Here is a 24,906-nt window from a genome sequence, read left to right on the forward strand (position 1 = left end):
CTCTTCCCCTTTCCTCCTCTCCACTCAGGCCTAACACGTGTTTATGGCAGTGGAAATTCTGCGTGTGGAGGGAGAGGAGAATAAATAACCCACCGAGTCAGCCAGGGATGGCTGCAGGCACTGGTGCCCCGCTCACCCAGCAGGCAGCGCAGTCACCCTGCCCTGCCTGCCCCCGAGCCCACCCGATCCCACCTTCCCGGACGGAGAAACCCCCTTTCCCCATCGCATACCTTTAGGACAATTAAGCACAACTGCTGTAACAAAGTTATTTATCCATATTGCCCAGTGCCGCTACCCACTGCTCCTTCCAGCAGTCCTGGCTGGAGCTCAGCTGCTCCTGGTGCAGGAAAGACAAAGCAAGCTCTGCTGGAGAGACACGTGAATTCATTTCTCAACAAGCCTTTCTGGAACAGTTTTTTATTTATTTATTTATTCCAAGGGTTTCTTTCAGTTAAGTCCTTAAGTGGTGGTGTAACTACAGCAGTAAGACAAATGGAGAAGCTGCAGCATGACATGCTGCGGAGTTCCTGCTTGCCTCGGAGCAGTCAGAGCGTGTCAGAGCTCACCCATCAGAAATCAATCTCAGCCCTGCTGCCATAACGCTGGCACTACAAAGTATTCGGGTACGCCCTGGCACGTGAAGCTTTCTAGTGTTATAGTTCAGCACGTGTCAATAAAACTTGCCTTTGAAAGAAAGATATTCCAAAAGCAATGTTAAGCAGTAATGCTAATAGATTAAAACTTAACGAAGCCTTTTTTATTAGTACCAGTATGCGTGCTGTCCTGTGCTCCCCTAGGAGCACCCCAAGCAAGATCCCATCACACTGAGCACCATATAGGCACGGCGCAGAGCCCAAGCACAGGGCTCACTGGGCTGCAAAAAGCACATGAGCAGACTGGAGGCCAGTGGCTGCAGCTCACAGCCGCTCACCAGCACCGCAGCACAGAATAACTGCTGGGATCAGGCTGATGGCCCTCCTAGCCCATGTCCTGGCAGCGAGTAGTGGGAGGGTTTAGGAAACGAATATAAAAACCATCACCTACATTGGGAAGGAAAACACACACCCATCCCTTCCAGCCATCAGTGGTGCAGGAGCTTTCTCAGTGTTCACCTAACAGCAGGCTCCTTCCTATTTACTGAAAATAAACAGAGGCTAAACCCAGATGTTTATTTTCCAAGCTGGAAAACATGTATGCTATGAAAAAATCCCTTACAAAGACTTGGTGTATCAGTTAACCAAGAGTTTTATCATCACAATCCCATGCATAGTCAAAACCACAGGAAGCCTTCCTAATTAAAACACCATAAACACAACGCAGCATTGAAGAAGCTGATAGCCCAGCTCTGAAAGGGGAAAAGGATTTAAAAGCTACGACCTGAAGTTGTACTTCCACGGCTGATTGTTCTGCTTCCCCAGAACACGTGCTGTAGATTGAAAGCCTTTCCTTTCTTAAGGACTGCAAAGGTTTCTCTTCAGTTCACCTCATAAGTTACCTGGACGTGTGAATCTGCCAAAGGCAAGCAGCCACATCCCCAGGAAACTTCTTAACTACACGGGTAGTGGTTCGCTTTCACTTCACATCCATGCGAGCTTCTGTCCTGCAATTTCTATCAGTCTGTGCACAAAAACAGATCAGTTCAAATCCCAGCAGAGGCTTACAGCAAGGCAGACATGTGGCACATCAAACAGAGGCTGAGGCTCGTGTTTGAGCCAGCTGCTGTTTTCCTTCTAAAAGCAGAAGTTTGGTACGAAGACCAGAGAAAGAATCAGCTTGTGCTGGTGGGGCTGGGGTGTCTTCTACCAGCACTTGACAGAAAGGCCATTTTAACGGGCAGTTCATCTTTTGAGATGTCAACCAGTCAATATTGTCTGAAAGAACATGAAGCAATAATAGAGCAATTTGCTCTGACTTCAAAAACCAGGAGTTTTCCCACTTGTGAGTACGAAGCAGTGTTCTCAGCAGTCTCAGAGAGGCACAGCACATGCGATCATCGTTGCCCCAAACAGAGCATCAGGTCACACAGAATTACACACTCAAGGCAGGGCCTTTGGTTCTTGTCCACATGCTGAAGTAGGGCAGACTCCCTTTCTTGTTTTTCTGCCCGGTTTAAGACATAAACCCATCTCAGCTCTCACCCTCAGCGCTAAGTGATCAGCAGCATCTGAATATCGAGGCTGAATAATGATTTTGGAGCGCAGCAGCAGTGAGAACAAGATCAATAAAGTTCAAGCAACAGCACTAGTGAACATGACGGCGTTCAGCTACTGCCATAAATCCCATCACAAGCTTATTTCTGGAATCACACCGTGACGCCAAAGCTCTGGCAGCAACAGGAGGTGAGGAAGAGATCACGATGCTGAGCAGACACATCTCAAGTTAGCACCAGGACCTTCTGGAGAAGTTTAATTTGCTTCACAGTCTCTAGCACTTGGATGTAGCAGTGCCAGGGCCAAGGCAAGCTTGGAGGAGCTGGAGAGCACAGCACATAGTTGCCAAGGGGCCATCCACAGGCACGGGAGAGAAGAGGGCTGAGAAGTGGAAGGCAGAGCCTAGTGCTAAGGCTCAAGAAGGAAGAGCTGCTTTATATCTGTTTGCATAAGTCCTGTGAGAAAGTGAGAGAGGATGAATGCAGCTTGAGAAACTTAAAGCAACCAGCATGGGCATATTCTGCTGCCACTTGGAGTCTACCGACCAGCTACGAATACTACAGAGGTTATTTTGCATAGTTTTAATCATGATTGCCACACAGCTTTTCAGACACACGCAGAGCAATTCAAAAATCTGATTTTCCATATCTGCTCTTATAAATTGTGTGATTTTTTTAAATCTATTTAGAAGTCTGCTTGTGGATGTTGACAGTTAGAGAGCAAGGCACCGCAGCATGTTGTACAGGGCTGCAAAACATGATGGTAAGGCTTTTTCCTTCATTTCTGTAGCAAGTAATGAAGAGGAAACGGGATGTGGAGAATAATGAAAGATTTCCCTGAACTTGAACAACCCCATGCCACAAAAGACCAGGTTCTGAAATGGAAATCATCACATGCCAGCTGGTTTGTGCTGCCCAGGCCACAGAAGAGATGCCGGCTGCCAAGGAGGATGTGTTTGATGGGAAAGCCACTTCCCTGTGCTTCCCTCTTCCTTCTCCTTACAGCCACACCACAGTGAGAGAAGGAAAAGGACAGCTCCATTTTTCACCTACGTGTTTCTCTGCCAACAGCAAGAAACGTTTTTCTTATGCTCAGTTTGTCTTTCTGCCTCTACAAGTTTCTGCGTTAGTTTGGAGATGGTAACCTCGTGATATTTGTTTGAAAGAGATACCAGGCTGGGGTGATAACAGCTAAGAACTGCCTCAACATGCACAAGGAGGAGATGCCAGGGGAAAAGGTTTTTAATTTTAAATCGGAGGAGGGACTTGACAGACAGCAGATCCCTGGAGCGCTGAACGGAGCCCTCTGGAGCCCCAGACAGGCCCTGTAACTGGAGGACCCACTAATATCTGTGCTGTACCCAGCAGGAGGCACACGATACCCATGCGGTGTGTAAAAGCAGGATAAATTAGTCAGGTCACATCCAGCGAGATGACAGACGGGAGCTTCCCTCCGGCTGCAGCTGAACGTGATCTTCCAGCTGCAGCCGGGCTGGGCGAAGACACCCGGCCCCAGCCCCAGCCCCGTGCTGCCTGCTCACGATGCTTTCCCCTCCCCAGCCCCTCGGCCCTGCCGGCCTCACTCCATGTGCAAGTGGAACCCAGTCCTGTCATGCTGATCTGGGCTAGGAGCAGGTAACAACAAAACCTGAAGCTGACCCACACAACAGTAATAACCGCGTCCCTTCCTCAGCTGGGACAGAGCTGCACATCCTCCTGGAGTCCTGGTTTTACCATACGATGGGGAAAATCCTCCTTCTTGCTTGAAGATGTACAAATAATAATACTACCTTGTACTTCTTCCTGCATCGCTCGTTGAAGACTTAACGAACCGATTCCTCTCTCTCCTCCCCTTGCCAATTATACTCATTATTATTTCCTTCTGCTTAGGCAAGTGAATTTCCATTGTAAAACCTCCTGTTAGTCCTTCCCACCTATTAAACCGAAGAGAAAAATGTTGAGATGTGATTTATTGGGAAAGGAAACCATTTAAATGTATTATTCATTAAAAACAGGAAAATAAAACTAACAAAGCAACTTCGATCTTTCCCATGATTAATCCGTGCCCCAGAAGCCCTCCGTACCGTAAGTTTTAGAAGATTTCAAGCTACACTGCGCCGGCTGAAGGGTACGCGCAGTACTGATGGAGAGACAGCATTAATAGGGCAAAGTTAGCAGCACCTGTGCAAAATCCTTGAGAAACACATAATTGGCACGCTGGGCAAACCAGCAGGGAGATCCTGAACTTTCCCCTGATCCCGACGCCTCGGGGCTCGTGTGTGTTGTAAGAGCCAGCAGCTCATGCTCGTCGGTAGCTCCGCCGTCGGTGTTACAACACGCGGCGAGGAGGCCTCACCTCCCCAGGAAAGCACGAGTTTCCAAGTGGCAGCTATTTTTAACCAGATGCAGCTTCGTGCTATTTTTAAGCAGATGCTCCAGGGACACCCTTCTTCTGGGCTGCGTGGCCAGCTTCGGGATCAAAATCAGCCAAGAGCATTAAAACCAGTGTGGCTGCACAAGGTTTCACGCTCAAATCCATTTGCTTACAAGCCATGCCTTTATGTTTAAGCAATGCAGCTTTTTCAGAGAGATACAGGCTCAACATCTGTCTCGGAGAAGGGGCACCACCAGAAAGATATTCTTTATGTAACATGAGACAAAAAGCATAAAGAAAGCCTGTTGAAATGGGAATACCAAGCAGCTTGCAGCCAGCAGGACCCGAGGTCTTGCAGCAATTCGACAAATTGCAGCCACGTTACAGCACACTGCAGCCGTCCCTGGGATCAAACCTCAAGTTTCCTAACTTGGGGCACCGCATCTTGCGGTGGGAAAGCAAATTGTAACCAACAGCACAACTGGAACCTAGACAGGAAGAAATTAATTGGGAAAGTTAAGCTAACGAAGTTGGACAATTGACTTCAACACTCCCCTTCTTCTGCTCTTGGTGCCGTGCAGCAGAGCTCACTGGTGCCTCAGCCTTTTCCAGGTCTTTGCTGGGTGTTTGCTTGGTGCCCCCTTGGAGGGATGCCCAGCACCTGAGTCACCAGCAGCAGCTCCTGGCCGCCTGGTCACCCAAATCACACCGAGCCAGCCCGAGCGGCCCGGCCGCACACTCAGCCCTGATTGCACAGCCGATCCCTGGTACTCTCGAGATTTCCATGTGGCAGCTTGCTAATCAGTTCCCTAATTGCAACAGCCTTAAAAAGCAGGTTGTTTACCATGTCGCTCTCCCACGCAGGTTCCCACACACCACGGGCTGAGCGAAACGCCGCCGCAGCAAGGCGTTTGTCAGAAAATAAATAAATTCAGCCTCCCGTGCTCCAAGCTTATTGCTGCCGTGAGGAGGCTTGCCAAAAGGCAGCGCCTCTTCTCGTCAAGACAGTCCCACCTCGGTAACGCGGCGAGGAAATCATCTGTCTGCAAGTGCTCAGCCCGGCGATAGGTTTGGCTTCCCTTCGCAGCCGGTCCAAAAGCCCTCCTGCAGGTGGCACGGAGCATTTCTGCTCTGCCCCACACACTGCACCTGTCCCAGGGCTGCTGGATTATCATCGTTCCCCAGAGGGATTTCCTGTAGGGCCGTGGGCCAGCAGGAGTGTTTGGAAAAGACATCTGCCCCAGACAGCCTCCTGCCCGGCTAATGCAGCCAGACGTGACCGCTCCCACCGCCCCGTCTCTCCCCCGACAGGGTTTTTCACACCGCGATCCATATTTCTCCGTTTCGGAGATACATCTCCGAGATTTCAAAAGCAGATGTCCCAAATCCACGCGGCCACAGCTTGGAAAGCGCTGGGTGCCACATGGGCAGGGCGTTGCTTGCCTTGGCTCGGGATCTCTGCGCCGAGGGAAGGGGCCCTGCAGGTTCCTCCAGCTCTCCAACAGCCACCAGAGCCACCAAACCCATTTCATTCCCACAAACGGCCGGCCCCTTCCACGAGGTGTAAGAGCAGCAGCGCCGAGGACGTGCTCTGCCTCCCTGAGGGCTCTCCCATCTCAGCCGCCTCGACTAATGAAGACGCAGAGGTGGCTGAGCGGGAAGGAAGCCACTTTCTCCACCAGCTTGTGACAGACACCTAAGCCCGCAGCTCCTTTCATCTCCTTGCCAGCGCCTCACGGAGCAGGAACACACGGGGAGGGAATTTGGTTAGGCTCAAATGGCAGGAGATGAAAGTCAGACTACGGCTTGATGCTCCCAACAGTGTCCTTGCACTGCGTTAAGCAGTTCTTCCCCCGTACAGCAGCGCCGTGCCTTCCTGCCAGATTCTTCACCCATCCCTGACGTGCTCGGGGCTGTGCAGGCTGGAGGTGAGACGTCTTCCTCTGCCTTTGGCTGCTCTGCAGTGTGACTGCTATCAGGGGCTGCATCACCAACATATAGCAAGGCCAGGCGTCAGGCACAAATTTCAGCATTTCCTGACGTTTGAGAGTTTGATTTTGTCACTTCAGTGACATCCCTCAAATTAAAAGGTTTTTCTTTTTAAGATGATTTTCGAAATAAAGAAAAGCATCGCTGAAAACAAGTTACAGCCACGGGAACTGTGGCAGCCTTCCCCTAGCTCACCAGCAGGGCTGGTCCCATGCACACAGCGCTGTCCTCGCTCCCTGGAACAAAGCGAGAAACAGAAAAGGGCTGGATCTGTGCAGCAGATCCAGCTCTGGTGACAGAGGGACGTGCTGGCTCTACAAGTTTCACACCTTGAAGGGAAAAAAGAGCTAAGATTCTGGAATAAAAACTTGTTCTTCTACTGTCCCCCCAGGTCCTCTAGCACACGTGTCCTTATTCTCCCCTACCCTCCCTCCAAGCTTCTTGAGGCTCTTTGTTTCCTGCAGCTTCTGGCCACCTCCACCATCATCTCCCCCCAGCCCAGTCTCCTTTTTCCTTCCACCTCTCTTTGTATTTCCCTTTGTCCTTCCTCCCAGGTACGTTTTCCCAAAGGCAGCAGAAGGCAGATGGAGGCTGCGGAGGCTCTCATCCCTCCCACCCTCTCCTCTGCCAAGCCTGAGGTCACCCTGGCAGAACGACACCGGGATCTTTTTGTTCAAAGCCGTATTTTGATCCAGCATCTTGTTCTGCAAAACAACTGAATCATTTCGGCTGAAGCATTCCAGAAAACAAACATAAAACAGCTGGCACTAAACCCCATCAGACAGCATGTCAAGCTGGGAACACTCAGGAACAGCCCAAAACAGGGGCGTATAAATTGTGAGCATTAGGATCCACCTCTGAAAGCGCCACTAGAAGGCAAAATCTGCTTAACTGCAGCTCGCCAAAGGCTGAAGACCCTGTTCTGCTTGGCTGCCAGCAGCTCTCCCAGAAAGGTTGCTCTCTCACCTTAGAAAGCAAATTAAAGGGTAGAGAAGATGGGAAAAGCAAGGTTTAAATAGCAAAAAAATTCTGAGCACATTTAGGGTTGCATGTAGGTGGCAGATGTCCCTGTACTTCTTCCTACCTTGTCTGGCGCTAATCAGCTCAGCCCAGACCCTTTCTTTCCCTCCCCACAGGCTTTCTTAGGATTGTGGGGAAATTTCCCAAGGCTTTGCATCATCCCAGTCCCACAGAGTGCAGGAATTCACTGCCGTGACATCTACAAGCAGCAGCAGATTGGTGCTGTCAGTCCTCCTCATATCAGCAGGGTCAGAGTGATCAGTGGCCATACCTTGCCCCCTGCAAGCACTAACAACCGATGAACACCTTCCAGGTAAACTCAGGTAATTAAGCACTGTGAACCACTGGGATTTTGTTACCACACACGTCCTCTAATGCCAACAGTCCCAGTGGATCTGCTCACACACTGAGTCCAACGCTGCCCCAGATGCCAGAGGCTTCTCGGCTCCTTCCAGGCAGGGCTGCCAGACACGAGGAAAACCCTCGCCTGTTGTGGCACCACCCAAACAAGCAGTCTCCTCCAAAACCCAGAGTTGTCAGGCCTGGATATTAAATGGTACGGTGCCCGATTTAATAGTTGGTGGAGGTGAGGTTAGAACAAAACCTAAGAAAAACAACAACAGCAAACTGTATAGCTTTTTTTCTGCTGCAGGTTTACAGGGAGACCCTACGTAAAGTCCTTGGGCTTTTGGTAAGCCATTTGCCTATTTGATCAGTCAGGTACCTCAGGAATTGTGGCTTAGGGGAAGGCGAGCACAGCCAGAAGGTGTGCTGATGTCCTCCAACACCCCACCTCCATCCTGGTGCAGGCTGTGATCCAGGTGCCCCCGTCAGCAGAGGATGATCACCAGGCAGGGAGCAGCCAGGGCAGGGCTGCTGTCGTCATCCCTGGCCGCAGGATCGGGGTCCCAGCCTCCAGCAGCTTCGTGCCCGGCTCCTTCCAGCCCACATTTGCCACTCCGCCGTGCTGCAGCACAAACACCCGCTCCGGCACAGCGCTGTCCTCCAAGGCCAAGCAGATAGATGCAGCTCCTCTGGGAACCACCGTCACTTCTTCCAGGAATCACAGCAAAATAAAATCTCTGTTCCTCATTACGGCCAGGAACACTGAAATCCCACAGCAGATTGCAAGCTTGCATATTTATATTTAGGTTTGCAGAGCCTAGACAAAACACAGCCCACTGGAAGTAAAGTTAACCCTAATATTGCTGTTTGTTGTATTTCTGCGGTGTCTGGATATCTACACAGTCGGCAGATCTCGGCAAGCCATGAATTACTACAAGAATCCCTCAGCTTTACATTTACTGCTCTACCCGTGGAGCTCAAATCAGTCATCTCCCAGGAAATAAAGGTGGTCTGGTGACTGCACAATGGGCTGGGGGCTGTCCACCTCCTGGCTCTGTGTTAGAGCCCCCTCCATAACACTGAGCAAAGGCAAAAATAAAAAATTTTAACGGAAGAGAGTCATTTGTGAGGTGTAAGAATTCCAGGGTACAAAAAAAAATAAATCAGGTTCTCCCTGCATTACTTATATTTGAAATTCACTGTGCAAAGTTTAAAAACTTCAATTTCCTTTTAAAAAAAAAAAAAAATGTTCAGACCATCCTTCCACCATTAACAGTAATAACTTTTCAGTACCCTCAAGCTTGCCCACATTATCTATCTTTCAAGGCTGGGCTGCCTCACAGTGGCTCCTCAAGCCAGTGTAAGTCTGAACAGCACAAACACAAGGCTGTCCTACAGAAGATGTGTTCCAGCCCCTTCTGCTCCCGGCATTTCATAACCCAAACGATGTCTCTCGCATCACCCAAAGGCACTTCCTTGCCAAAAGGATCTCCAAGTTGTCCTTTGTGCTTGTTCTGACTTTGAAATTCTCTCCTTGGATCTTCAGAGCTGCTGAAAATTTTTTACATCCTTGTGCTTAGCTTGTGGAGGCTTAGTGACACTGACGGAGCCACTCTCACTCCTGCTGGCCTGGCTAATTCGGGAGCACAGGGGGGCACAGTGTGACCTCCAGGGCAGTGACAGCAGCTCAAGACTCCAAGATCAGCCTCTGGAATTGCCTCAGACTTTTCAACCTGATTGCTGCATCCCCAGCCTTGCTGGAAGGTGCTGAAGTTCACCTGCCTCCCATGCAGAGCATCTTTGGTGACACTCCTGGTCTCCATACGGACACAATCTACTTAAGGGTGCACTTTGGGGGGATTTTTCCCCCAAGGGACTCAACATTGCTCTCACCTGTTCTCTTCTCAAAGACTAGAGCTGACCCAACACAGGCTGCACCTGGAAATCCCTTGCCTGAAGCACGCACATTTGTGACCAGTGTAAAGCAATCAGGCATCAGGGGAAAAAAAATACAGGAGTATAGAAAAACACTTCCCCAGCTGCTCTGTCCCACATAAGACTTTGGGCTCATCATTAAAGACCTCCTTGTTCTCAGGCTGTGCACCTAAAGCAGCAAAACAAATTTTTACCCTGTCCCGCACTGATATTTCCTGCTCAGATCAGGAGGATCTCTGGGCAGCGTCCAATACATGCCTGAAAACTGCCTGGCTCGGGCTAGTAACCCAAAACAGAAGAGTTGCCCAACTGGCCAGCAGCTGAGAACAAGACATTTTTTCATTCTTGGTTCCCAGTTTCAAATAATTACTCCCCTGCCTTTAAAAAACAGGCTGAAAACAGTTATTACCGCAGGTCACTGAGGACCAGTAAACATCTTTTTCTCTCCGCCTTGTGCAAGAAACTAATAATGTGTCTGCCACGGAGCTTTGGTGGGGCTGAGAAGCCGCACGCAGCGCAGCCCTTTTTAGCACAAAGGCTGTACCCACTTAAAACTTTGGGGCTGCAGGTCTTCGCTGGTGCCTGTCTGAGGAAATGCTATTTCTTAAGACAAAAACCATTTCACATTAGAAAAAAAAAACAAAACACAACAATGTGTTCTAAGAAAAACAACAGCAGAAGACAAAGCTGGTGCTTGAGAACAAACCATCCCAAACGCGCCACGTGACAGCTGCAAGCTGAAGAAACGTTTCCTGCTTCAGAGGCAGGTTCAGGCTTCCTTGCTGCTGCAAAGCCTACCTACATTAAATATTTAGCAAGGGGTGCTATATCTGCTCCACCGCTTGGCTTTTCAATATTCTCTTTGTTCTATTTCTTGCCCAGAACTCAAATTTTTCCTTGTCTTTCCTGACGCTGAAAGAAAGAAAAAAAAAAAAAACACACAACCATCACTTACAACACTGAAATTAAAACCGAACCTCAAGCCAGAATTATCACTTTGAGTGGCAATGTCAGAAAAAAAAAAAAAAAAAAAGGCAAATTACAAGAGTTCAAAGCACTGAAATAGAAGCACTTCATTTTCTACGGAGTTTGCTTCATTCATTAATTCAGTCAAATCATTACTTTGTATTACTTTCATTAGCTTTGCTCAAAATTAAAAATAGCAAATAAGTAAGAAAGGTGGCAAACCCCAGGCAGGGCAGTGGTGCAGGCAAAGAAGCTGCTGGGAGGCTCCAGTGCTGGAAGGGAGTGAGGCTCACATCGTCCTGCAGGTACACGGCATGGGCCTTGTGGTGCCCATCCTGACCCCAAAGATTTGTGCCACAGACCTCAGCCACATGGGGCTGGAGGCACAGAGCTGCCTCCTGACTACTTTATCTTCATGCCAGGGTGCTTCCAGGTGCCTTCCAGGAGTGCTGGGGCTCCTGAAGAGCCTCCTCAAGAGCCGTGGTCCTCAGGGCTGCGGTAGGGCCAGATGGCCTCACTGCAGCACTGCTTGGTCCCGCTGCTCCCCGCTCCCATCCCCAGCTGAAAACACACCTCGTGTTCATAGACATAGCAAATTCACAGCAAAGGCTTCTCTAGCAGAAGCCACTTTATTTACTTTCAAAAGAGAAAGGGTCTCGGGCCTGTTAAGGAGATGAGGGGCAGAGGAGAGCGGTGCCGGGGCCCCTCACACACCGCCAGCAGGACCACGGTCGTGCCTCTGAGAGGTAAATCTGCTCCCGAGGTAAGGAGATTTCCATCCTCAGTTTGCACAGGAAATGTCATCCAAATGAGGGGGGGTTAAGATAATCGGATATGGCTTTGCACAGCAACGCATACACGTAGTATGGAAAATAAAGGTGGGCAGGGGTAATTTCACTAGGCCTCCCTCGCTTTGCTCCTTTCTCCTCCTGAAAAATGAGCTCTATTTTTACCAGCTGGAACAGGTGTAGTTCCCTGGCTCAGAACAGCAGGGTACCACTGATGGGCAGAAGAGCCATGTTCACAGGAATTTCCCTTAGAGGAAGCAAGAGGCTCCAAGGGAAATGTAACACATTTAAAATTTGGGGGGGTTTCAAGTTGCTGGAGAAGCTCCTGTCTCATTGTTATCCCTGTGAGAAGAAAGGTCTGAGGATGAAATAGGAACATCAGCACTAAAAGAAAGCCACTAACCCAGTGCTGGATTTAAAATAAGTAAAGGAAGGCAGATAGCCTCATCCCTGCCTCCCCTGGGGGACCCTTACCACAAGCCAGGCCCAGCTGGACACGTGGAAATCCTACAAACGGGCTCCCAAACACGGCTCTGCTGCTTCTGGCCATGCCAAAACACCTCAGGAGGCAGTGACAGATGGGCATGGAGGAATTTACAAAGGACTGATCTGTTACCAACTGTGTATTTTCTGCACTGCACTCGTCTTCACAGCACGTCAACACTTCTTTCGGCCACAGAAGTGCCGTCCTCTTCCTCTGTTCTCACAGCGGATAAGGCAGAACCAAATTATATTTTTGGTCAAAAGAACTTTTCATCAAACAGAAAACAACCACTCCCAAAGCCAGAAAGTACAAGCTGCCAGCACCACTGGGACTGTCTATTTTGGGTACGTTTTCTAGGACAGCGAAATAATTGAGTCTCAGGTGCATCTAACGTCTGGGACTTCTTTCTTCCTCCCTCCCCTCCTCTCTGTCCCTCTCTTTAGTTACTTTTTTGGTCTTTCGCTTTACCAGAATCACGTAATAGTGGCTGAGGTTCAGTGAACTTGGTCATTTCTGTAGACAAACAATTAGCTCGTCAAGAAAACACCTCTCAAACGATTCACACGTTGGCCAGTTGGTGTGAACACCGGCAACAGGCACTGACCCTCCCTCTACCTTTGCTCAGCGAGAGCTTTCAGAGGCTTTCTCAAAGTTAGATTCTCCCCACAGTTCACATGAACCCCATTATGTTTTTTTTCTCCTTTCTCCACCACTGTCTATTGAAAGAAGTCAGAAGGAGATGCTGTGGAAGCACACGGATGGCTCAAAAAGTGGATCTACTGACACTGGCACATCCTTCTTTTTACTTTAGCTGACTTTTTTTTTTTCCTTCAACACCATGTCGCAGCTGCTGGCTACATTTCAAAGCAGGAAAGGCACCAGAATTACACCATGCTTGAGTCACAAGAAAATGAACAGAAGTCCTAAAACACCACCTTGACTGAAACTCCCTGTGTCTATGTGCTACCTTGATGGAGTCTAATGCAAACTCCTAATGTAGGCAGTAGGGTTTTATGTGTACGTATAGACAGACACAGGCAGCCTTCACGTGGTCCCTGCCAAGCTGGCCATAACCAGCAGTCAGGACGTGGTAGCAGTTGTCCTCTCGACTGGGGCAAACAAGTGGGAAGCCACCTTTTGGGCTTTCAAGTTGTGAGTGATTGACAGGTTGCTTTCCAAAAATTAAATTTCCAATAAACCTCTATCTCCACATTTCTGGGAGAAAAAAAAAAAAAAAAAAAAAGGAACAGGAAACAATAAAAAACAATAAAATAAAACACGGTATTATAAAAAATATCTCAATGGTTTTAAGAAACCCTTCCCTGACTGATGCCTCAACTTCCCAACTTGGAAGGAGCACAGTACAGTACCCGCACTTAGACTTGCCCTGGATTACATCTGCTCTTGGAAACCCTAAATATGACCACCCCATGGGACTGACCAGTCAAGAAAGGCCCCGAGAGCCCCCTCGTCTTCCTGCTCTTCCAGTTACTACAGAGGAAAGAGAAGTGAACTATTTCCAACATTGCCCGTTTTCCTCTGAAAGCAGAAGCAGTACTGACATCCAAGTTCTCCATCTCTCACCTTTGCGATCCCAGTAGCAACAAAACTTAGACAATTAACACCATTTCTAATGTCTTCTCACCCCTATTGCTGTCTAGGAGCCTCCAGTCTTCCAGGAAGAGTCAGCTCCTCCTAGCACACCTTTGTATCCTCCCTGATCTCTGGTGACAAACCAGGGACCTTCCCAAATTTGCTCTTCCCAAATTAACTCCAAAAAGCCATTCGCACATCCCCTACAGTCCCCTGCCAAAGCACAGCTGTAGGGAGCGTCCCTCAGAGGAGAAATGGTAAATGATCTGCCTGCATTGTGTGCCGCAAGGGTGCTCACCAGACCCCAGCGTCCATATGTAGATGGAAAAAATGTGCGTTCTTTGACAGATAAAGAACTGAAAGTTGAAGCAATACTTTGTGGGCGGCCCAGATTTACACAGAAAGTGAGTTTCAACAGAAAACTGAACTCTGCTCTTCTCTGCCCTGCTGCAATGCCCTGCCAAGGGGCTGTTCTCCCCTCCACTCTTATTCCCTAATCCTCTGAAAACAAGAGGAGCAGACTGCATCGTTGTTGTAGCGAGAAGCCAGTGACTTTCACTGTACACAAAACGCTGCTATTTGACTTCTTGCATCAATCATAGCCTAAGAACATCAGGACACCCTACAAATCAACGACACGCTGCTCACCAGCAGCCTCTGCTCCCACCAGCAGCACCACCACGTGCTGTAATGCTGTGCTAGGAGACGGGATGCCAGAGAGCCCATTCCCCACCAGCTCAACCCCAGACCAACACACTTGCTACTCACCCAGCCTGCTGTCTTGAGTCATGACTGCACGGAGCATCCCCACTCCTCCCTAACCAACAGCCCCTCTCCCCCACCCATAGTTTCTCCCAGTGCATCATGTCTTGAAGAACAGCTCTCCGTTTAGATGCATCTGAGACATCATATTAGCCTGGAGGTTCCTTCTGCTAAGCCACCAAAACAAGCCAAGGAAAGGTCCTTGTAGCACCTCTGGGCATTATTCTCTCCTTTCTCTAGCTCTGGTCACTAAACAGAAGATAACAGCACTGACTAAAGCTCCTTCAGCCTCCTGAGATGCCCTTCAAAAAGCTGTTTCTCCTCCTTCTTGCTGTTGGTCATTTGTGGACATCCAATACAGAAGCTAAAATGCAGTTGTGCACCTGTGCTGCCCCAGGGAGAGGCAGAGGCACAAAGCCACCTGATATTTACTTGGAAAAGTTCAGCACAGTGGTATGATACTCCCTGTCTTCTCCAGCACTCCCAGACCATACATTTCCTTAGGGGGTCAAAGCCAGGCTTGCTGCTCTCCCCTAACACACCTCCTGCAAGCAGCATTACGCCCTGCTCATGGTCCCTATGGGTACAAGCAGCCCCAGGCTGCGTGCAGAGATACCTGCAAAACCCTGCTGCTTCAGAGCACGCCATCTCTCTGCAAACCCTTGCCTGGCACTCAGATACAGCTCAGCTGGTCACACGTTGGGCTCAAACGCTTTAAAAGGCCGCAGCTGCCCTGCAAAGAGCAGCACACACCTGTGGTATGCACCACCTCTGACGAGCTGAGCTCTTTGTCAGCTCCCTGCCCACCACAGCAGGCTGCAGAACCAGCACAGACGCAGCTCCCCAAAAGGGTCAGAGCAAATCACAAGCTTACTTTCAAACCTGTGTTTGAAAAACAAAAGGCAGGGGTTCTGACACGCTTTGTCCTGGGCAGATAATGCAACACGTGAGCTATGTGAGCCACCAGCAGCCCCTGCAGCACCCGCTTCATCCTGAACCCTCCTGGCCTCCAGGACAGAGCGGTAGCAGGGTGAGCTGCCCTGAATGAGAGAAAGCGTTAGAAATCCAGCACCCCGAGACCAAAGGTAAAGAGCAGTGGAGCAGGTCTTGCCTTGATTCTTGGCTCCTGTACAGAAAACATCCCCCAAAGTTCCAGGCTGCAGCTAAAACAAGTAACAACCACAAAGGTCTGAGGAAAATAAGCTTTTTTTTTTTTTTTTTTTTAGCCCTGTTCCAGCTTTCCTGGGTTCCTCCAGCACAGCTCACATCCACGCTTCCACCAGAGTTCACTGCTATCTCAACAAACAGCAGGGAAATTAAAACCATCACGCTATAAAAGATGGTTATGGAAAGAAGTATCTGCCCGGATACTTTTTCAGGGCAGCTTTTGCCCTAAAAATTTTTCCGAGTTTCCTGTGCAAAGTGAACTCTGGGAACAGAAATGCACGTGAAGTAGATGGGAATCATTACGGAACAAAAGCCATCCAGATGTCTGAAACATGTTCTACACGCTCCTGATCTCGCCCTTCAAGAGGCACGCAGGTGAAAAGTACAAGTGACAAAAACAATCCGTTTGAAGGACAACTTCAGACAAATAAAGCAGGCTGAGCATGAATCAACTCCCTGGGCCCGAGATCAGAGCAACAGCAGACCAGATGGACTGCAGCACGTGAGGTTAGCAGCAGCCCTTCCGAACTCGCCAGCCGCTTGAGAAGCCTTTGGTGTGCAACAATGTGCAGCCTGCATGGGCAAAGGTGTTCATTTGCACACTGCTTGGTGACTGATGGCAATAGCACACGCCAAAGGTGAGCTGTTAACCAAAACAAGCCAAAAATAAGGCCCTTACCTTCTGTGAAGCTGCCGGTAAGGGTTATGACGACAAACACTTTACCTTCTGGCTCCAAATCCACCTGAAAAAGTAAAGGCAACGTTAGGAGATTGTTTTGAAAGATCCTACCAGCATATGATAACATATGAAGCTGTATGTACTCTCATGCACGCCCTTAATTTTACAATAAATTAAGCATCCATCCTTTAAATTGTTCAGTATTTTTAAGAAAAAAGGAGGAATCAAGTTCCTTATTTTTTAAAGGAGCTTTGAGTGTTGAATAGTCTCTTCCATTCAACACTCTTCTTCTTGCTAGAAGAAATAACGATGAAAATAAAATGAATTTTATAAGAAAAACTGGTTAATAGTGTTCCAGTTTGTCAGATAAATGAAGCGGTTATAACACTAAACACACAGAATTGTCTCAAAAGATTCACTTCTACCTGTTTAGTGCATTATATGCTTATTTCTTCCCTATTATCTTATCCCATTGAAATTGTTTCAGTCTCTCAAAATACCACCTGTCCCGGGGTAAACTCCCGTTTCTGATATAAATCACCTTTTGACCTTAAACCACAGAAAACAGGAAACGGTCAGTGCTGTTCCCTAAAGACTTGTTGTCATTTAATCTAAATGAGGTAGAGATACAGAATAAAATTGTAGGGATTTGAGACTCCATCCCAGTGTCAGTCATGCCGTCCTTGAAAGGAGGGGGTTTGTTGGTGGTGGTTGTTTGTTTTGAGGTTAGCAGCTTTTCAGTTTTCAGTTACATTTTTAATTAAGGTCTTGTTTCTCTTTTTTTTTCACCAACTGAATTTTAGCAAAGTCACAGCTGAGAAGCCCTGAAGTTTGAGTCAACTGTCACACAGAAACCTCACTTAAAGGGGGAAAAGAAAAGCACCCTCTCCGTACACCCCCAAATTGCAAGGCTAAAATTAGGAGCTTCACACCTCGTGAGTATTGAGAAGCCGTGCGGAATGGGAACTCTGAAAATAGAGCTCTCTGGAGGGATGACTAAATAGCAGCGTTTCAAACCATTTCTGCTGTTGTGCAGTCACCTTTTCCTGGTCAGACAAAAAGACAAGCAAGCCTTCCCCATCAACAGCGCCGACTTCCCTCACGGAGGGGCATTTAACACACCTTCGTGGGCAGCCTGATCTAGTGGGTGGCATCGCTGCCCATGGCAGGAGGGATGGAGCTGGGTGATGTGTAAGGTCCCTTCCAACCCAAGCCATTTTATTTTATGGTTTGTGTGCACATTGTGGAGAGAGCCAAGAGGAGATGCTCTGGGCAGACGACACATACCACCACTGTGCTGCTCCCCAGCCTCAGATTTCTTGCTGAAGTCAAGAAGTTGTTTCCAAACTATTGGGAATTTGTTAGCGTGAGCAGAAGGAATGCATTTAAAGAAAGGAAGAGAGGACGTCCTATTGACGTGACTCCAGCTCCACAGCAGAAGTGACATGTCTCCATCAGTGGGATGCAAATCATGGAAAGTAGGGAAAATCCTATCATAATGTTGATTGTATGGATACTGTATTTTCCACCCTCTAAGAAAAATAATATATACACACACACACCCCTCAGAAAACAAAACAAAACAAAACTGAATTAAATATTTAGCTTTGATTCAGGATTAATTTGGGGTTTGCAGGGGCTGCCTATTGCACTGGCTCACAGCAGGTGTGTTTGAACAGCCCTCTGTCTCCATTAATATGGAAAACATTCCCCCCAAGACTTCAACTTTAGTGATACCACGCACCATTTTTGTCTAAATTTCAGTTCACTGGGGAGACGTGCAACTTTGAAAAGAAATTATTCTCTCAAAACACATAGTATTTATAGCATATACGTACAGTCCCCCAAACTGATTTATGGACTATCAAGATTTCAGGACTTAGGGCAAAATCCTTGTTCACATCAGTTTCCAAATCATCCTTCAGTGTGTAACATTTTTCTACCAACCTCTGTGGACAGTGCTATGTTAGACGCCCGCTTTCACATTCACAAAGAGAATCTTTTCTCGCTTCTTTTGAAATATAAGGTCTCCAGTGCAATGAGGAGCCCTCTGTTTTGTTCTGAAAACAAGGTTTGTCGAGATACAAGCAGCCTGAGACCAGGAGATGCAACAGAAGCCTCATTTGCCAGGGCACAGACAAAAGTTGGTCCCAGCTCCGTGACACACCTCGTTCTCCCTCCCTGCAGGTGAGATCCCTCTGCCCAGGGTAGCAGAGTCTCACAAAACAGAAAGAAAAAAATATTGTGCAAGTAGTAGCAGGAGGCTTATAAAGCAACCTCTCTCCCCTCCAGACTTTGAGATTGAAGACCATTCAAATCCCCTACTCCAACTCAGCAGCCATGCTCATGTCCAATTTAAGAGCACTCAATTAAGAGGATGTAACTACACCCCAGACCTCCTCATGGCACATGTTGGCAGGATCTAATGAAACATTACAGCTGAAAGGCTCCAAAATGAGGAGTGAAGCCCCAACACACCGGGTGCTGCAGAAGGAGGATGTGTTTTGGCACACCAGCACCCTGCTGGATGCAGGACTGACTGAACTGCTTAACATCTTCATCATTTGGACATCTTTGTTGGTGACATGGGCAGTGGGATCAAGTGCACCCTCAGCATGTTTGCTGGTGACACCAAGCTGTGGGCAGGGCTGCCATCCAGAGGGGCCTGGGCAGGCCTGAGAGCTGGGCCTGTGTGAACCTCATGAGGTTCAACAAGGCCAAGTGCAAGGTGCTGCACCTGGGCCGGGGCAATCCCAAACCCAAACACAGGCTGGGCAGAGAATGGATTGAGAGTAGCCCTGAGGAGAAGGGCCTAGGGGTGGAGGTGGATGAGAAGCTCAACATGAGCTGGCAACGTGTGCCTGCAGCCCAGAAAGACACGCATGTCCTGGGCTGCACCAGCAGCAGCGTGGGCAGCAGGGCGAGGGAGGGGATTGTCCCCCTCTGCTCTGCTCTCCTGAGACCCCACCTGGAGCCCTGCACCCAGCTCTGGGGCCCCAGCACAAGAAGGGTGTGGAAGTATTGGAACGAGTCCAGAGGAGGCCACGAAGATAATCAAGGGACTGGAGCACCTCTGCTGTGGGGACAGGCTGAGGGTGTTGAGTGACAGGACAAGGAGTAATGATTTTAAGCTAAAAAGGGTAGGTTTAGATTAGATATTGGGAAGAAATTCTTTACTCTGAAAGTAAAGTGAGGCCCAGGCCACAAGATTAAATGTGACCAGCTAGGCAGCAGCCAAGCAGGTGTCTGAGATCAACCTGCAGCTACGTGGAAAGTGCCTGAAACAGAAAATCATCTCTCACCCAGAAAACCGAAAGCAAACTGGTGCCTTAATGCCTGACCACAGACGAGCCTGCCTGAGATCGTGGAGGGGCCTCGTGCTGGCTCCTGGCACTCGAAGCCCTGGAAGCTGCAGTGCTGCTGAGAGCAGACGATGCTCACGCACCACGGTGATACATCGCTGAGCCGCTCGCTAAACCGAGGCCCCGGGGCCAACCTCTGCGATCCCCGCGGCACGGCTCCTGGTGCTCCTGGCCCTGCTTTACACCTTCATTAGTGCCTTCATGCTTAGTGCTGTAGCTACAGGAACAGCCCGCGCTTCAGGACAGCCCTACCGAGCCAGCAAGTGACCGCAGCCACGTTTGGGCACGAGGAAATGTGCCCGCACCAAACTGAAGCCGGTCACCCACAAACGAGAAGTGTGGCACCCCACTTCTGCCCCCAAAAGGAGAAACTCCTAACACAAGCCCTCCTTCAATCTCTTCAGACAGTGAAGAGCATCTATCACTAGCATGCACGTCCCCAGAGCGAGCAGATTTCTCACTAGGCTCTGCATTTAATGCCATTTGACCACTTCAGAAGGATGCAGCTGGCAAGAGCCTGGCCGTGCAGCCACAAAAGGGACACCCCTACCCAGCAGAGCTGCACCCATGGGATCCAGCAACTCACACACCATGCACCCACCAAGCTTTGCTTCTCGTTTCTTTCCTTTCTTTTCTTCCCAGCATCATCTGTGGCTGCTTAAAGACAAAACCCGTGTTTTTGGAGAGAAGCAGGAGGCACAGAGTTATTCTTGGCAGAGTTATTACAGCCAAAACCAGGCCGTGCAGTCAGTTTGGGTCAGTTGAAGCCGATGCTGGAGAGGCTCAGGGAAAAAACCACCAGTGTGAAGATATGACACAAAGGAGGAGCTGTGCATGATATGTGAGATAAACAATAAGGGAATGTGATCATCTGCGTGTACTTGACAGTGATATTCAGAGAGCACTACGTGGTATTAAAAGAGAGGGTGCTTCTACAGAGCCAAGTTTCCTAACGCCCAGATCTATTTGGTACAGGATGCCTTCCTTTAGGAAACAGCATGCTGCCTGCAAGGTCTAGTATCGGAGCAGCACATCCACCACAGTGGCAGAAGTCCTGCTACGCTGGGAGAAGCATGAATTTTTTGGCACGTGGAGTACTGAGAGGGCTGCAAGGTGCTGATCTCCAAACAAGTGAAGCGGCGGCGTGCCACGCAGCGAGCAGCCCGCACGGTGCAACAGCATACGATGGGCACGCGTGGCTGTAACCGGTAATCACGTTCCCCACTCTGGTGCTTTCATCCCCAGAGAACAACCAGAAGAAAAAACATGGACTTTTTGGCTCTTTCAGGGGTAAACTGGCAAAGTTTTAGCTACCTGGGAGAGGAGTACGGCTTATCAGTCGTGAAACCTTTAATCAGCACCCTCTTGTAGTTCAAGGAACTGGAAGGTGGCACATTTCTCTGTAACTAACCATGGGTAAGATGGACTGTTCAGGCTTACTAACCCCCTTTATATCTGTAAGAACACAGGATTTTGGCCAAGAGCTGAGCCTATACTTTGACTGCTGTTGAACTTTGCAGACATACCTAAGAGAAAACAAGCGCTGGAGGATTTTGGCAAGTGAGCTGGAAAGGAGCAGGTACGAAGGGATGAGTTCAGCTACGGTTTCATTAAGCTCTCGTTGTGAAATGCAGCACGGCTCAGCACAGGACCGTGGAGGACTTTTCTCAGTAATTCAAACCACTTACACCGTGGCCCATGCCTGAACTTGCTCAGATCGCTCAGCTCCGTGCGACTTCAAAGGGAGCTGCGAGGGATCTGTTTCCCACAGGAGGGGCCCCAGTCAATCATCTCACACACACCTTCTCCCCAAAAGGACGGCATTAACGTCACTCCAGACAATGAGGCAGGTGTTATTAACTCCCCTTCTCCCCTACCTGTGTTAAAAATAAATAAATAGTTCAGCAGCAAACGAGGGAACAGATGCAGCGAGACCAAAACAGGGCTCGTTAATCATATGCCTTCACACACATCACAAAAACTGGTCGTGCGTGATTCATCAATGGAAGAGGTTTGGAAAACAATTTCAGAAGGAGGGTAATCTCTCAGGCAACGTATCAACACCCAACTGAAGCATCCGCTGAACTCGACGAGCAGGTATAGTCAGTCGGCCTCGCAAGGAGCCTGGCATGCCTCTCCGAAAACCTCCCCGCCGATGGGAAGAGGCAAACGCCAAGGGTGGCTGCCTGCCTGCGAGCCTCTCCGAAATGGGAGCCGCGTAAATGTGAGTCAGATGGACCCCCAGGATAAAAAGATATCTGCAACGCTGCATCTGGCACGAACGGTAATTCCTGTACACTTAAAAGGGGATTTTTTGGTCCCCTCCCCACAACAGATCATCCCGGCTGGGAAGCCTGATCTCAAGTAGGCTGAAATCAATGGAGCTCTTTTTATTGTCTTTGGATCAGACACAAAAGACAAGTCGTTTACCCTGGAGCCCAGAACATCCTTTCTCCCATTGCTGCCCCGTCCTTTCTTCCCCGCAGGCACAATTAGTCAGCATCCTAGAAGCACAACCTTTTTTCTGAGCCATGTCAATGCTGACGTGGCTTCAAAAACAGAACACGCCAGACACTTGCAGTGAATAAAGCAAATATAAAAGCTACCTGGGGACTTAATTAGCTTAATTAAACAAGTAGCTATATCTTTTGACTTCCTACACAATTTTTACATTTAATTAACAGAGCTGCATGTATAATCACTCATTTGTAGAGGCAATTCCCAAGGCTCTGTTCAGTCGTGAAGCTGAGAGTCTGGAAGAGCCTGGGTTAGTCCAAAGCTGTTTTTTCACATGCCTCTAGTTACTTCTTTTCTTTTTTTCTTGTTCAAGCTCCTACCCAGTCATGCTTATGGAATGTCAGCTCTTTCTGCATTTTAATAACGCAGCACCTCCACCTGAGCATGCTTCGATTGGACGGGGCAAGTAGCAACTTTCTCAGCCCAACACGCATCGGGATTAATCAGGCCCTCTCGGGTGTTTTGAGCCTGACAGACACCTGCCTATCAAGTGAAACACCTTCAAAAAAAATCCCTAGAGCTCTCGAATAGAAAGAGGATTTTACATTTCCAGACCGGCAGCGGATTAAGGCAGGTTTCCTAAAAACGCACCGCATGCATTAGGATTGAAACCTGGGTGCCTAAAAAGCCCGGGGTGCCAAATGTCTCCTCGCTCCCGCCGAGTGCTTAGGGCACTCGCTTCCACCCAGGTGCCAAGGGCACCCAGGGTTGTTTCTGTGCACTCTGGGGACCTTAAATGACACCGTTTGGTGCAAAGCAGTGCCCCTAGCCCCCATCCCAGCCGAGCTGGGAATCCGGAGCTGCCCCACAGCCGCTCCTACCAATTTTCACTTGTGACACCAGAAACCTGGGCTCCTACATCCCGCCTGTGCCTGCAACCGTCCGAGTTTCAGTGGGAAAAAGAAACTCTCCCAGTGACTGCTACTGCCGGGTGTTGGACGCTCTGGAGGTAAACCCACAAATGGGTGGAAAGTTTGTCTCGCTCCTAACTCCTACAACCAGTTATTCCAGCTATTACTGTAATATTGTCATTCTAATGTTTTGTTCCAGGACACCTGTTTAAAATATTACTTTTGTTTTCAGTCAGGCTGCATAATTATAAGCTGAGTCCCAGCCATGAACAATCAGGGATAACTAACCACTCTTAGCTAATCCCGGACTCTTTAATCAATTTTAGCCTGGTTTCACTCGAGATTCCCCATCTCAACAGGAGACCTGCTCCGAAGAGGAAGGGCTGCAAGGCGACTTATCCTTTCCCATGAAGGCTCCTGCCAAGAAAACCTGCTTGGTGGGCTACAAATAAAATATAGACAAAAAAAAAAGGAGGTTCCAAACCTTATGAAAATTAAAAAGAAAAAAAAAAACACTTTCAGAAGCAGAAGCCAAAGCCTGCTCCTACTCGAGGTACACCATCTTATATTGCTTTTGAGAAACCCTACCTGTAAAACAAAACAATGAAGGATTTATCGTGAATTATAGTAGTTATGATCATTAATGAATGATTTATTAATGGTTGCAGGTGGGTACTTTTTACAATATCTGGGGGAAAAAAGTGTACTTATAAAATTAAGAGTGAGAGACAGACAATTGGTTGAAGAACCATTGCATTTTTGTTCTCCCTACACTCCTACAGAAGACAACAGCTACTCTCCAGAGGGATTTCAGATCTTCCTGAGTTATGCAGTAGGGAGACGAAGGACTGGGGAAGGTTCAACAGTACTGAAGCTTGTCCAGGACGAAGTATTGTCCCCAACAACGCCTTCTCTGAAATTTCTGAAGGAACGGGTTTTTGTTAAGTCAAACTCAAAGCAACTTGGGGAAAATAATCAGGCAAAGTGACATGTACACAACCAAATTCTGCTACAGAGGAGGTCCCTCACCCCCAGTCACACGGGGACAGAAATCCCGAGGACGGCAGGCGGGCTGTGAAGGCGGTGCAGGAGATGACCGGACCCTAACACGAGGGCTCTGTTTGTGTGGGCCCAGCCCAAGCGTGGGACAGCCCTGCACATCTACCCACAACCGGCAGCGCAGGTGCTGAAGCTCCCACCTCGAGGCCTTTGTTCTCGAGGCAGCGGGTGTTTTGTCAGCCCTGGGAGGAAGGGGCTCTGCTTGCTGCTGCCACCTCACTCTCGGCTGCCTCGGAAGCGGGGCGCGCAGCCCCAGCACACCGCAGCCGATGGCCGGGGCGCAGCCAGGCGAAGGCGAGCTGCTTCCTGCCCCCCGGCACGTAGCTGTGAGGGGGGAGAGCCCGAGAGCAGCGCTGCTTCCACACAGAAACAGCCAGCGAGCACTATGAGGCCAAGGCTTCCCCTTTTTGGAGAAGCTGTGGGGAGCAGAGAGGAGCGAGGAGGCCCAAAGCCTGCTTGGAGCCAGGGGGGCTCCGCTTCTACACCCGGCAGGCCAGCGGCAGCTCGCTGGCCCTAGGGACCGTCCACTGAGAATGATGAAGGCTTGGGAAGCGAGCAGAGGTGGGCACGGGTTGCTCTATGCCAGCCCCGAGCATCCTCATGAGCCAGCTGATCGCAGAGAAGGGCGGCAGGAAGGCAGCACCCCAGGCGGCCCCACAAGACACCCCCGGGCCTCTTTCCCCCTCAGGTTGCACGGCTGTAGCCCACATGAAACAAAAATCACACGGGCAGGACATATTTTGCCTTTCCCTATCACGCATGTGTACAAGCAGAGGCTTAGCTCTTCTGCACGAAGTAATAAACATAGATCTTGCTTGGCAATAGCAAACCAAATACCACCACATCCATCCGTCATGGGATCCTCC

The 24,906-nt window shown here is 49.1% G+C and overlaps 1 protein-coding gene across 1 annotated transcript in view; it reads right to left on the reverse strand.

The window, feature by feature from the left end:
- The window catches only part of PRKCH (protein kinase C eta), a gene marked incomplete at its 5' end in the record, with an annotated part of 112,389 nt that overhangs the window by 69,591 nt on the left and 17,892 nt on the right, over positions 1–24,906 (reverse strand). Inside the window, one exon of the mRNA XM_084287312.1 lies at positions 16,252–16,315. Coding sequence (XP_084143438.1) covers positions 16,252–16,315 — 64 coding nt within the window. The remainder of the gene's footprint in view (positions 1–16,251; positions 16,316–24,906) is intronic.

Source organism: Netta rufina (assembly GCF_964035555.1).
Source record: "Netta rufina genome assembly, chromosome: 5".
Lineage (NCBI taxonomy): Eukaryota > Metazoa > Chordata > Aves > Anseriformes > Anatidae > Netta > Netta rufina.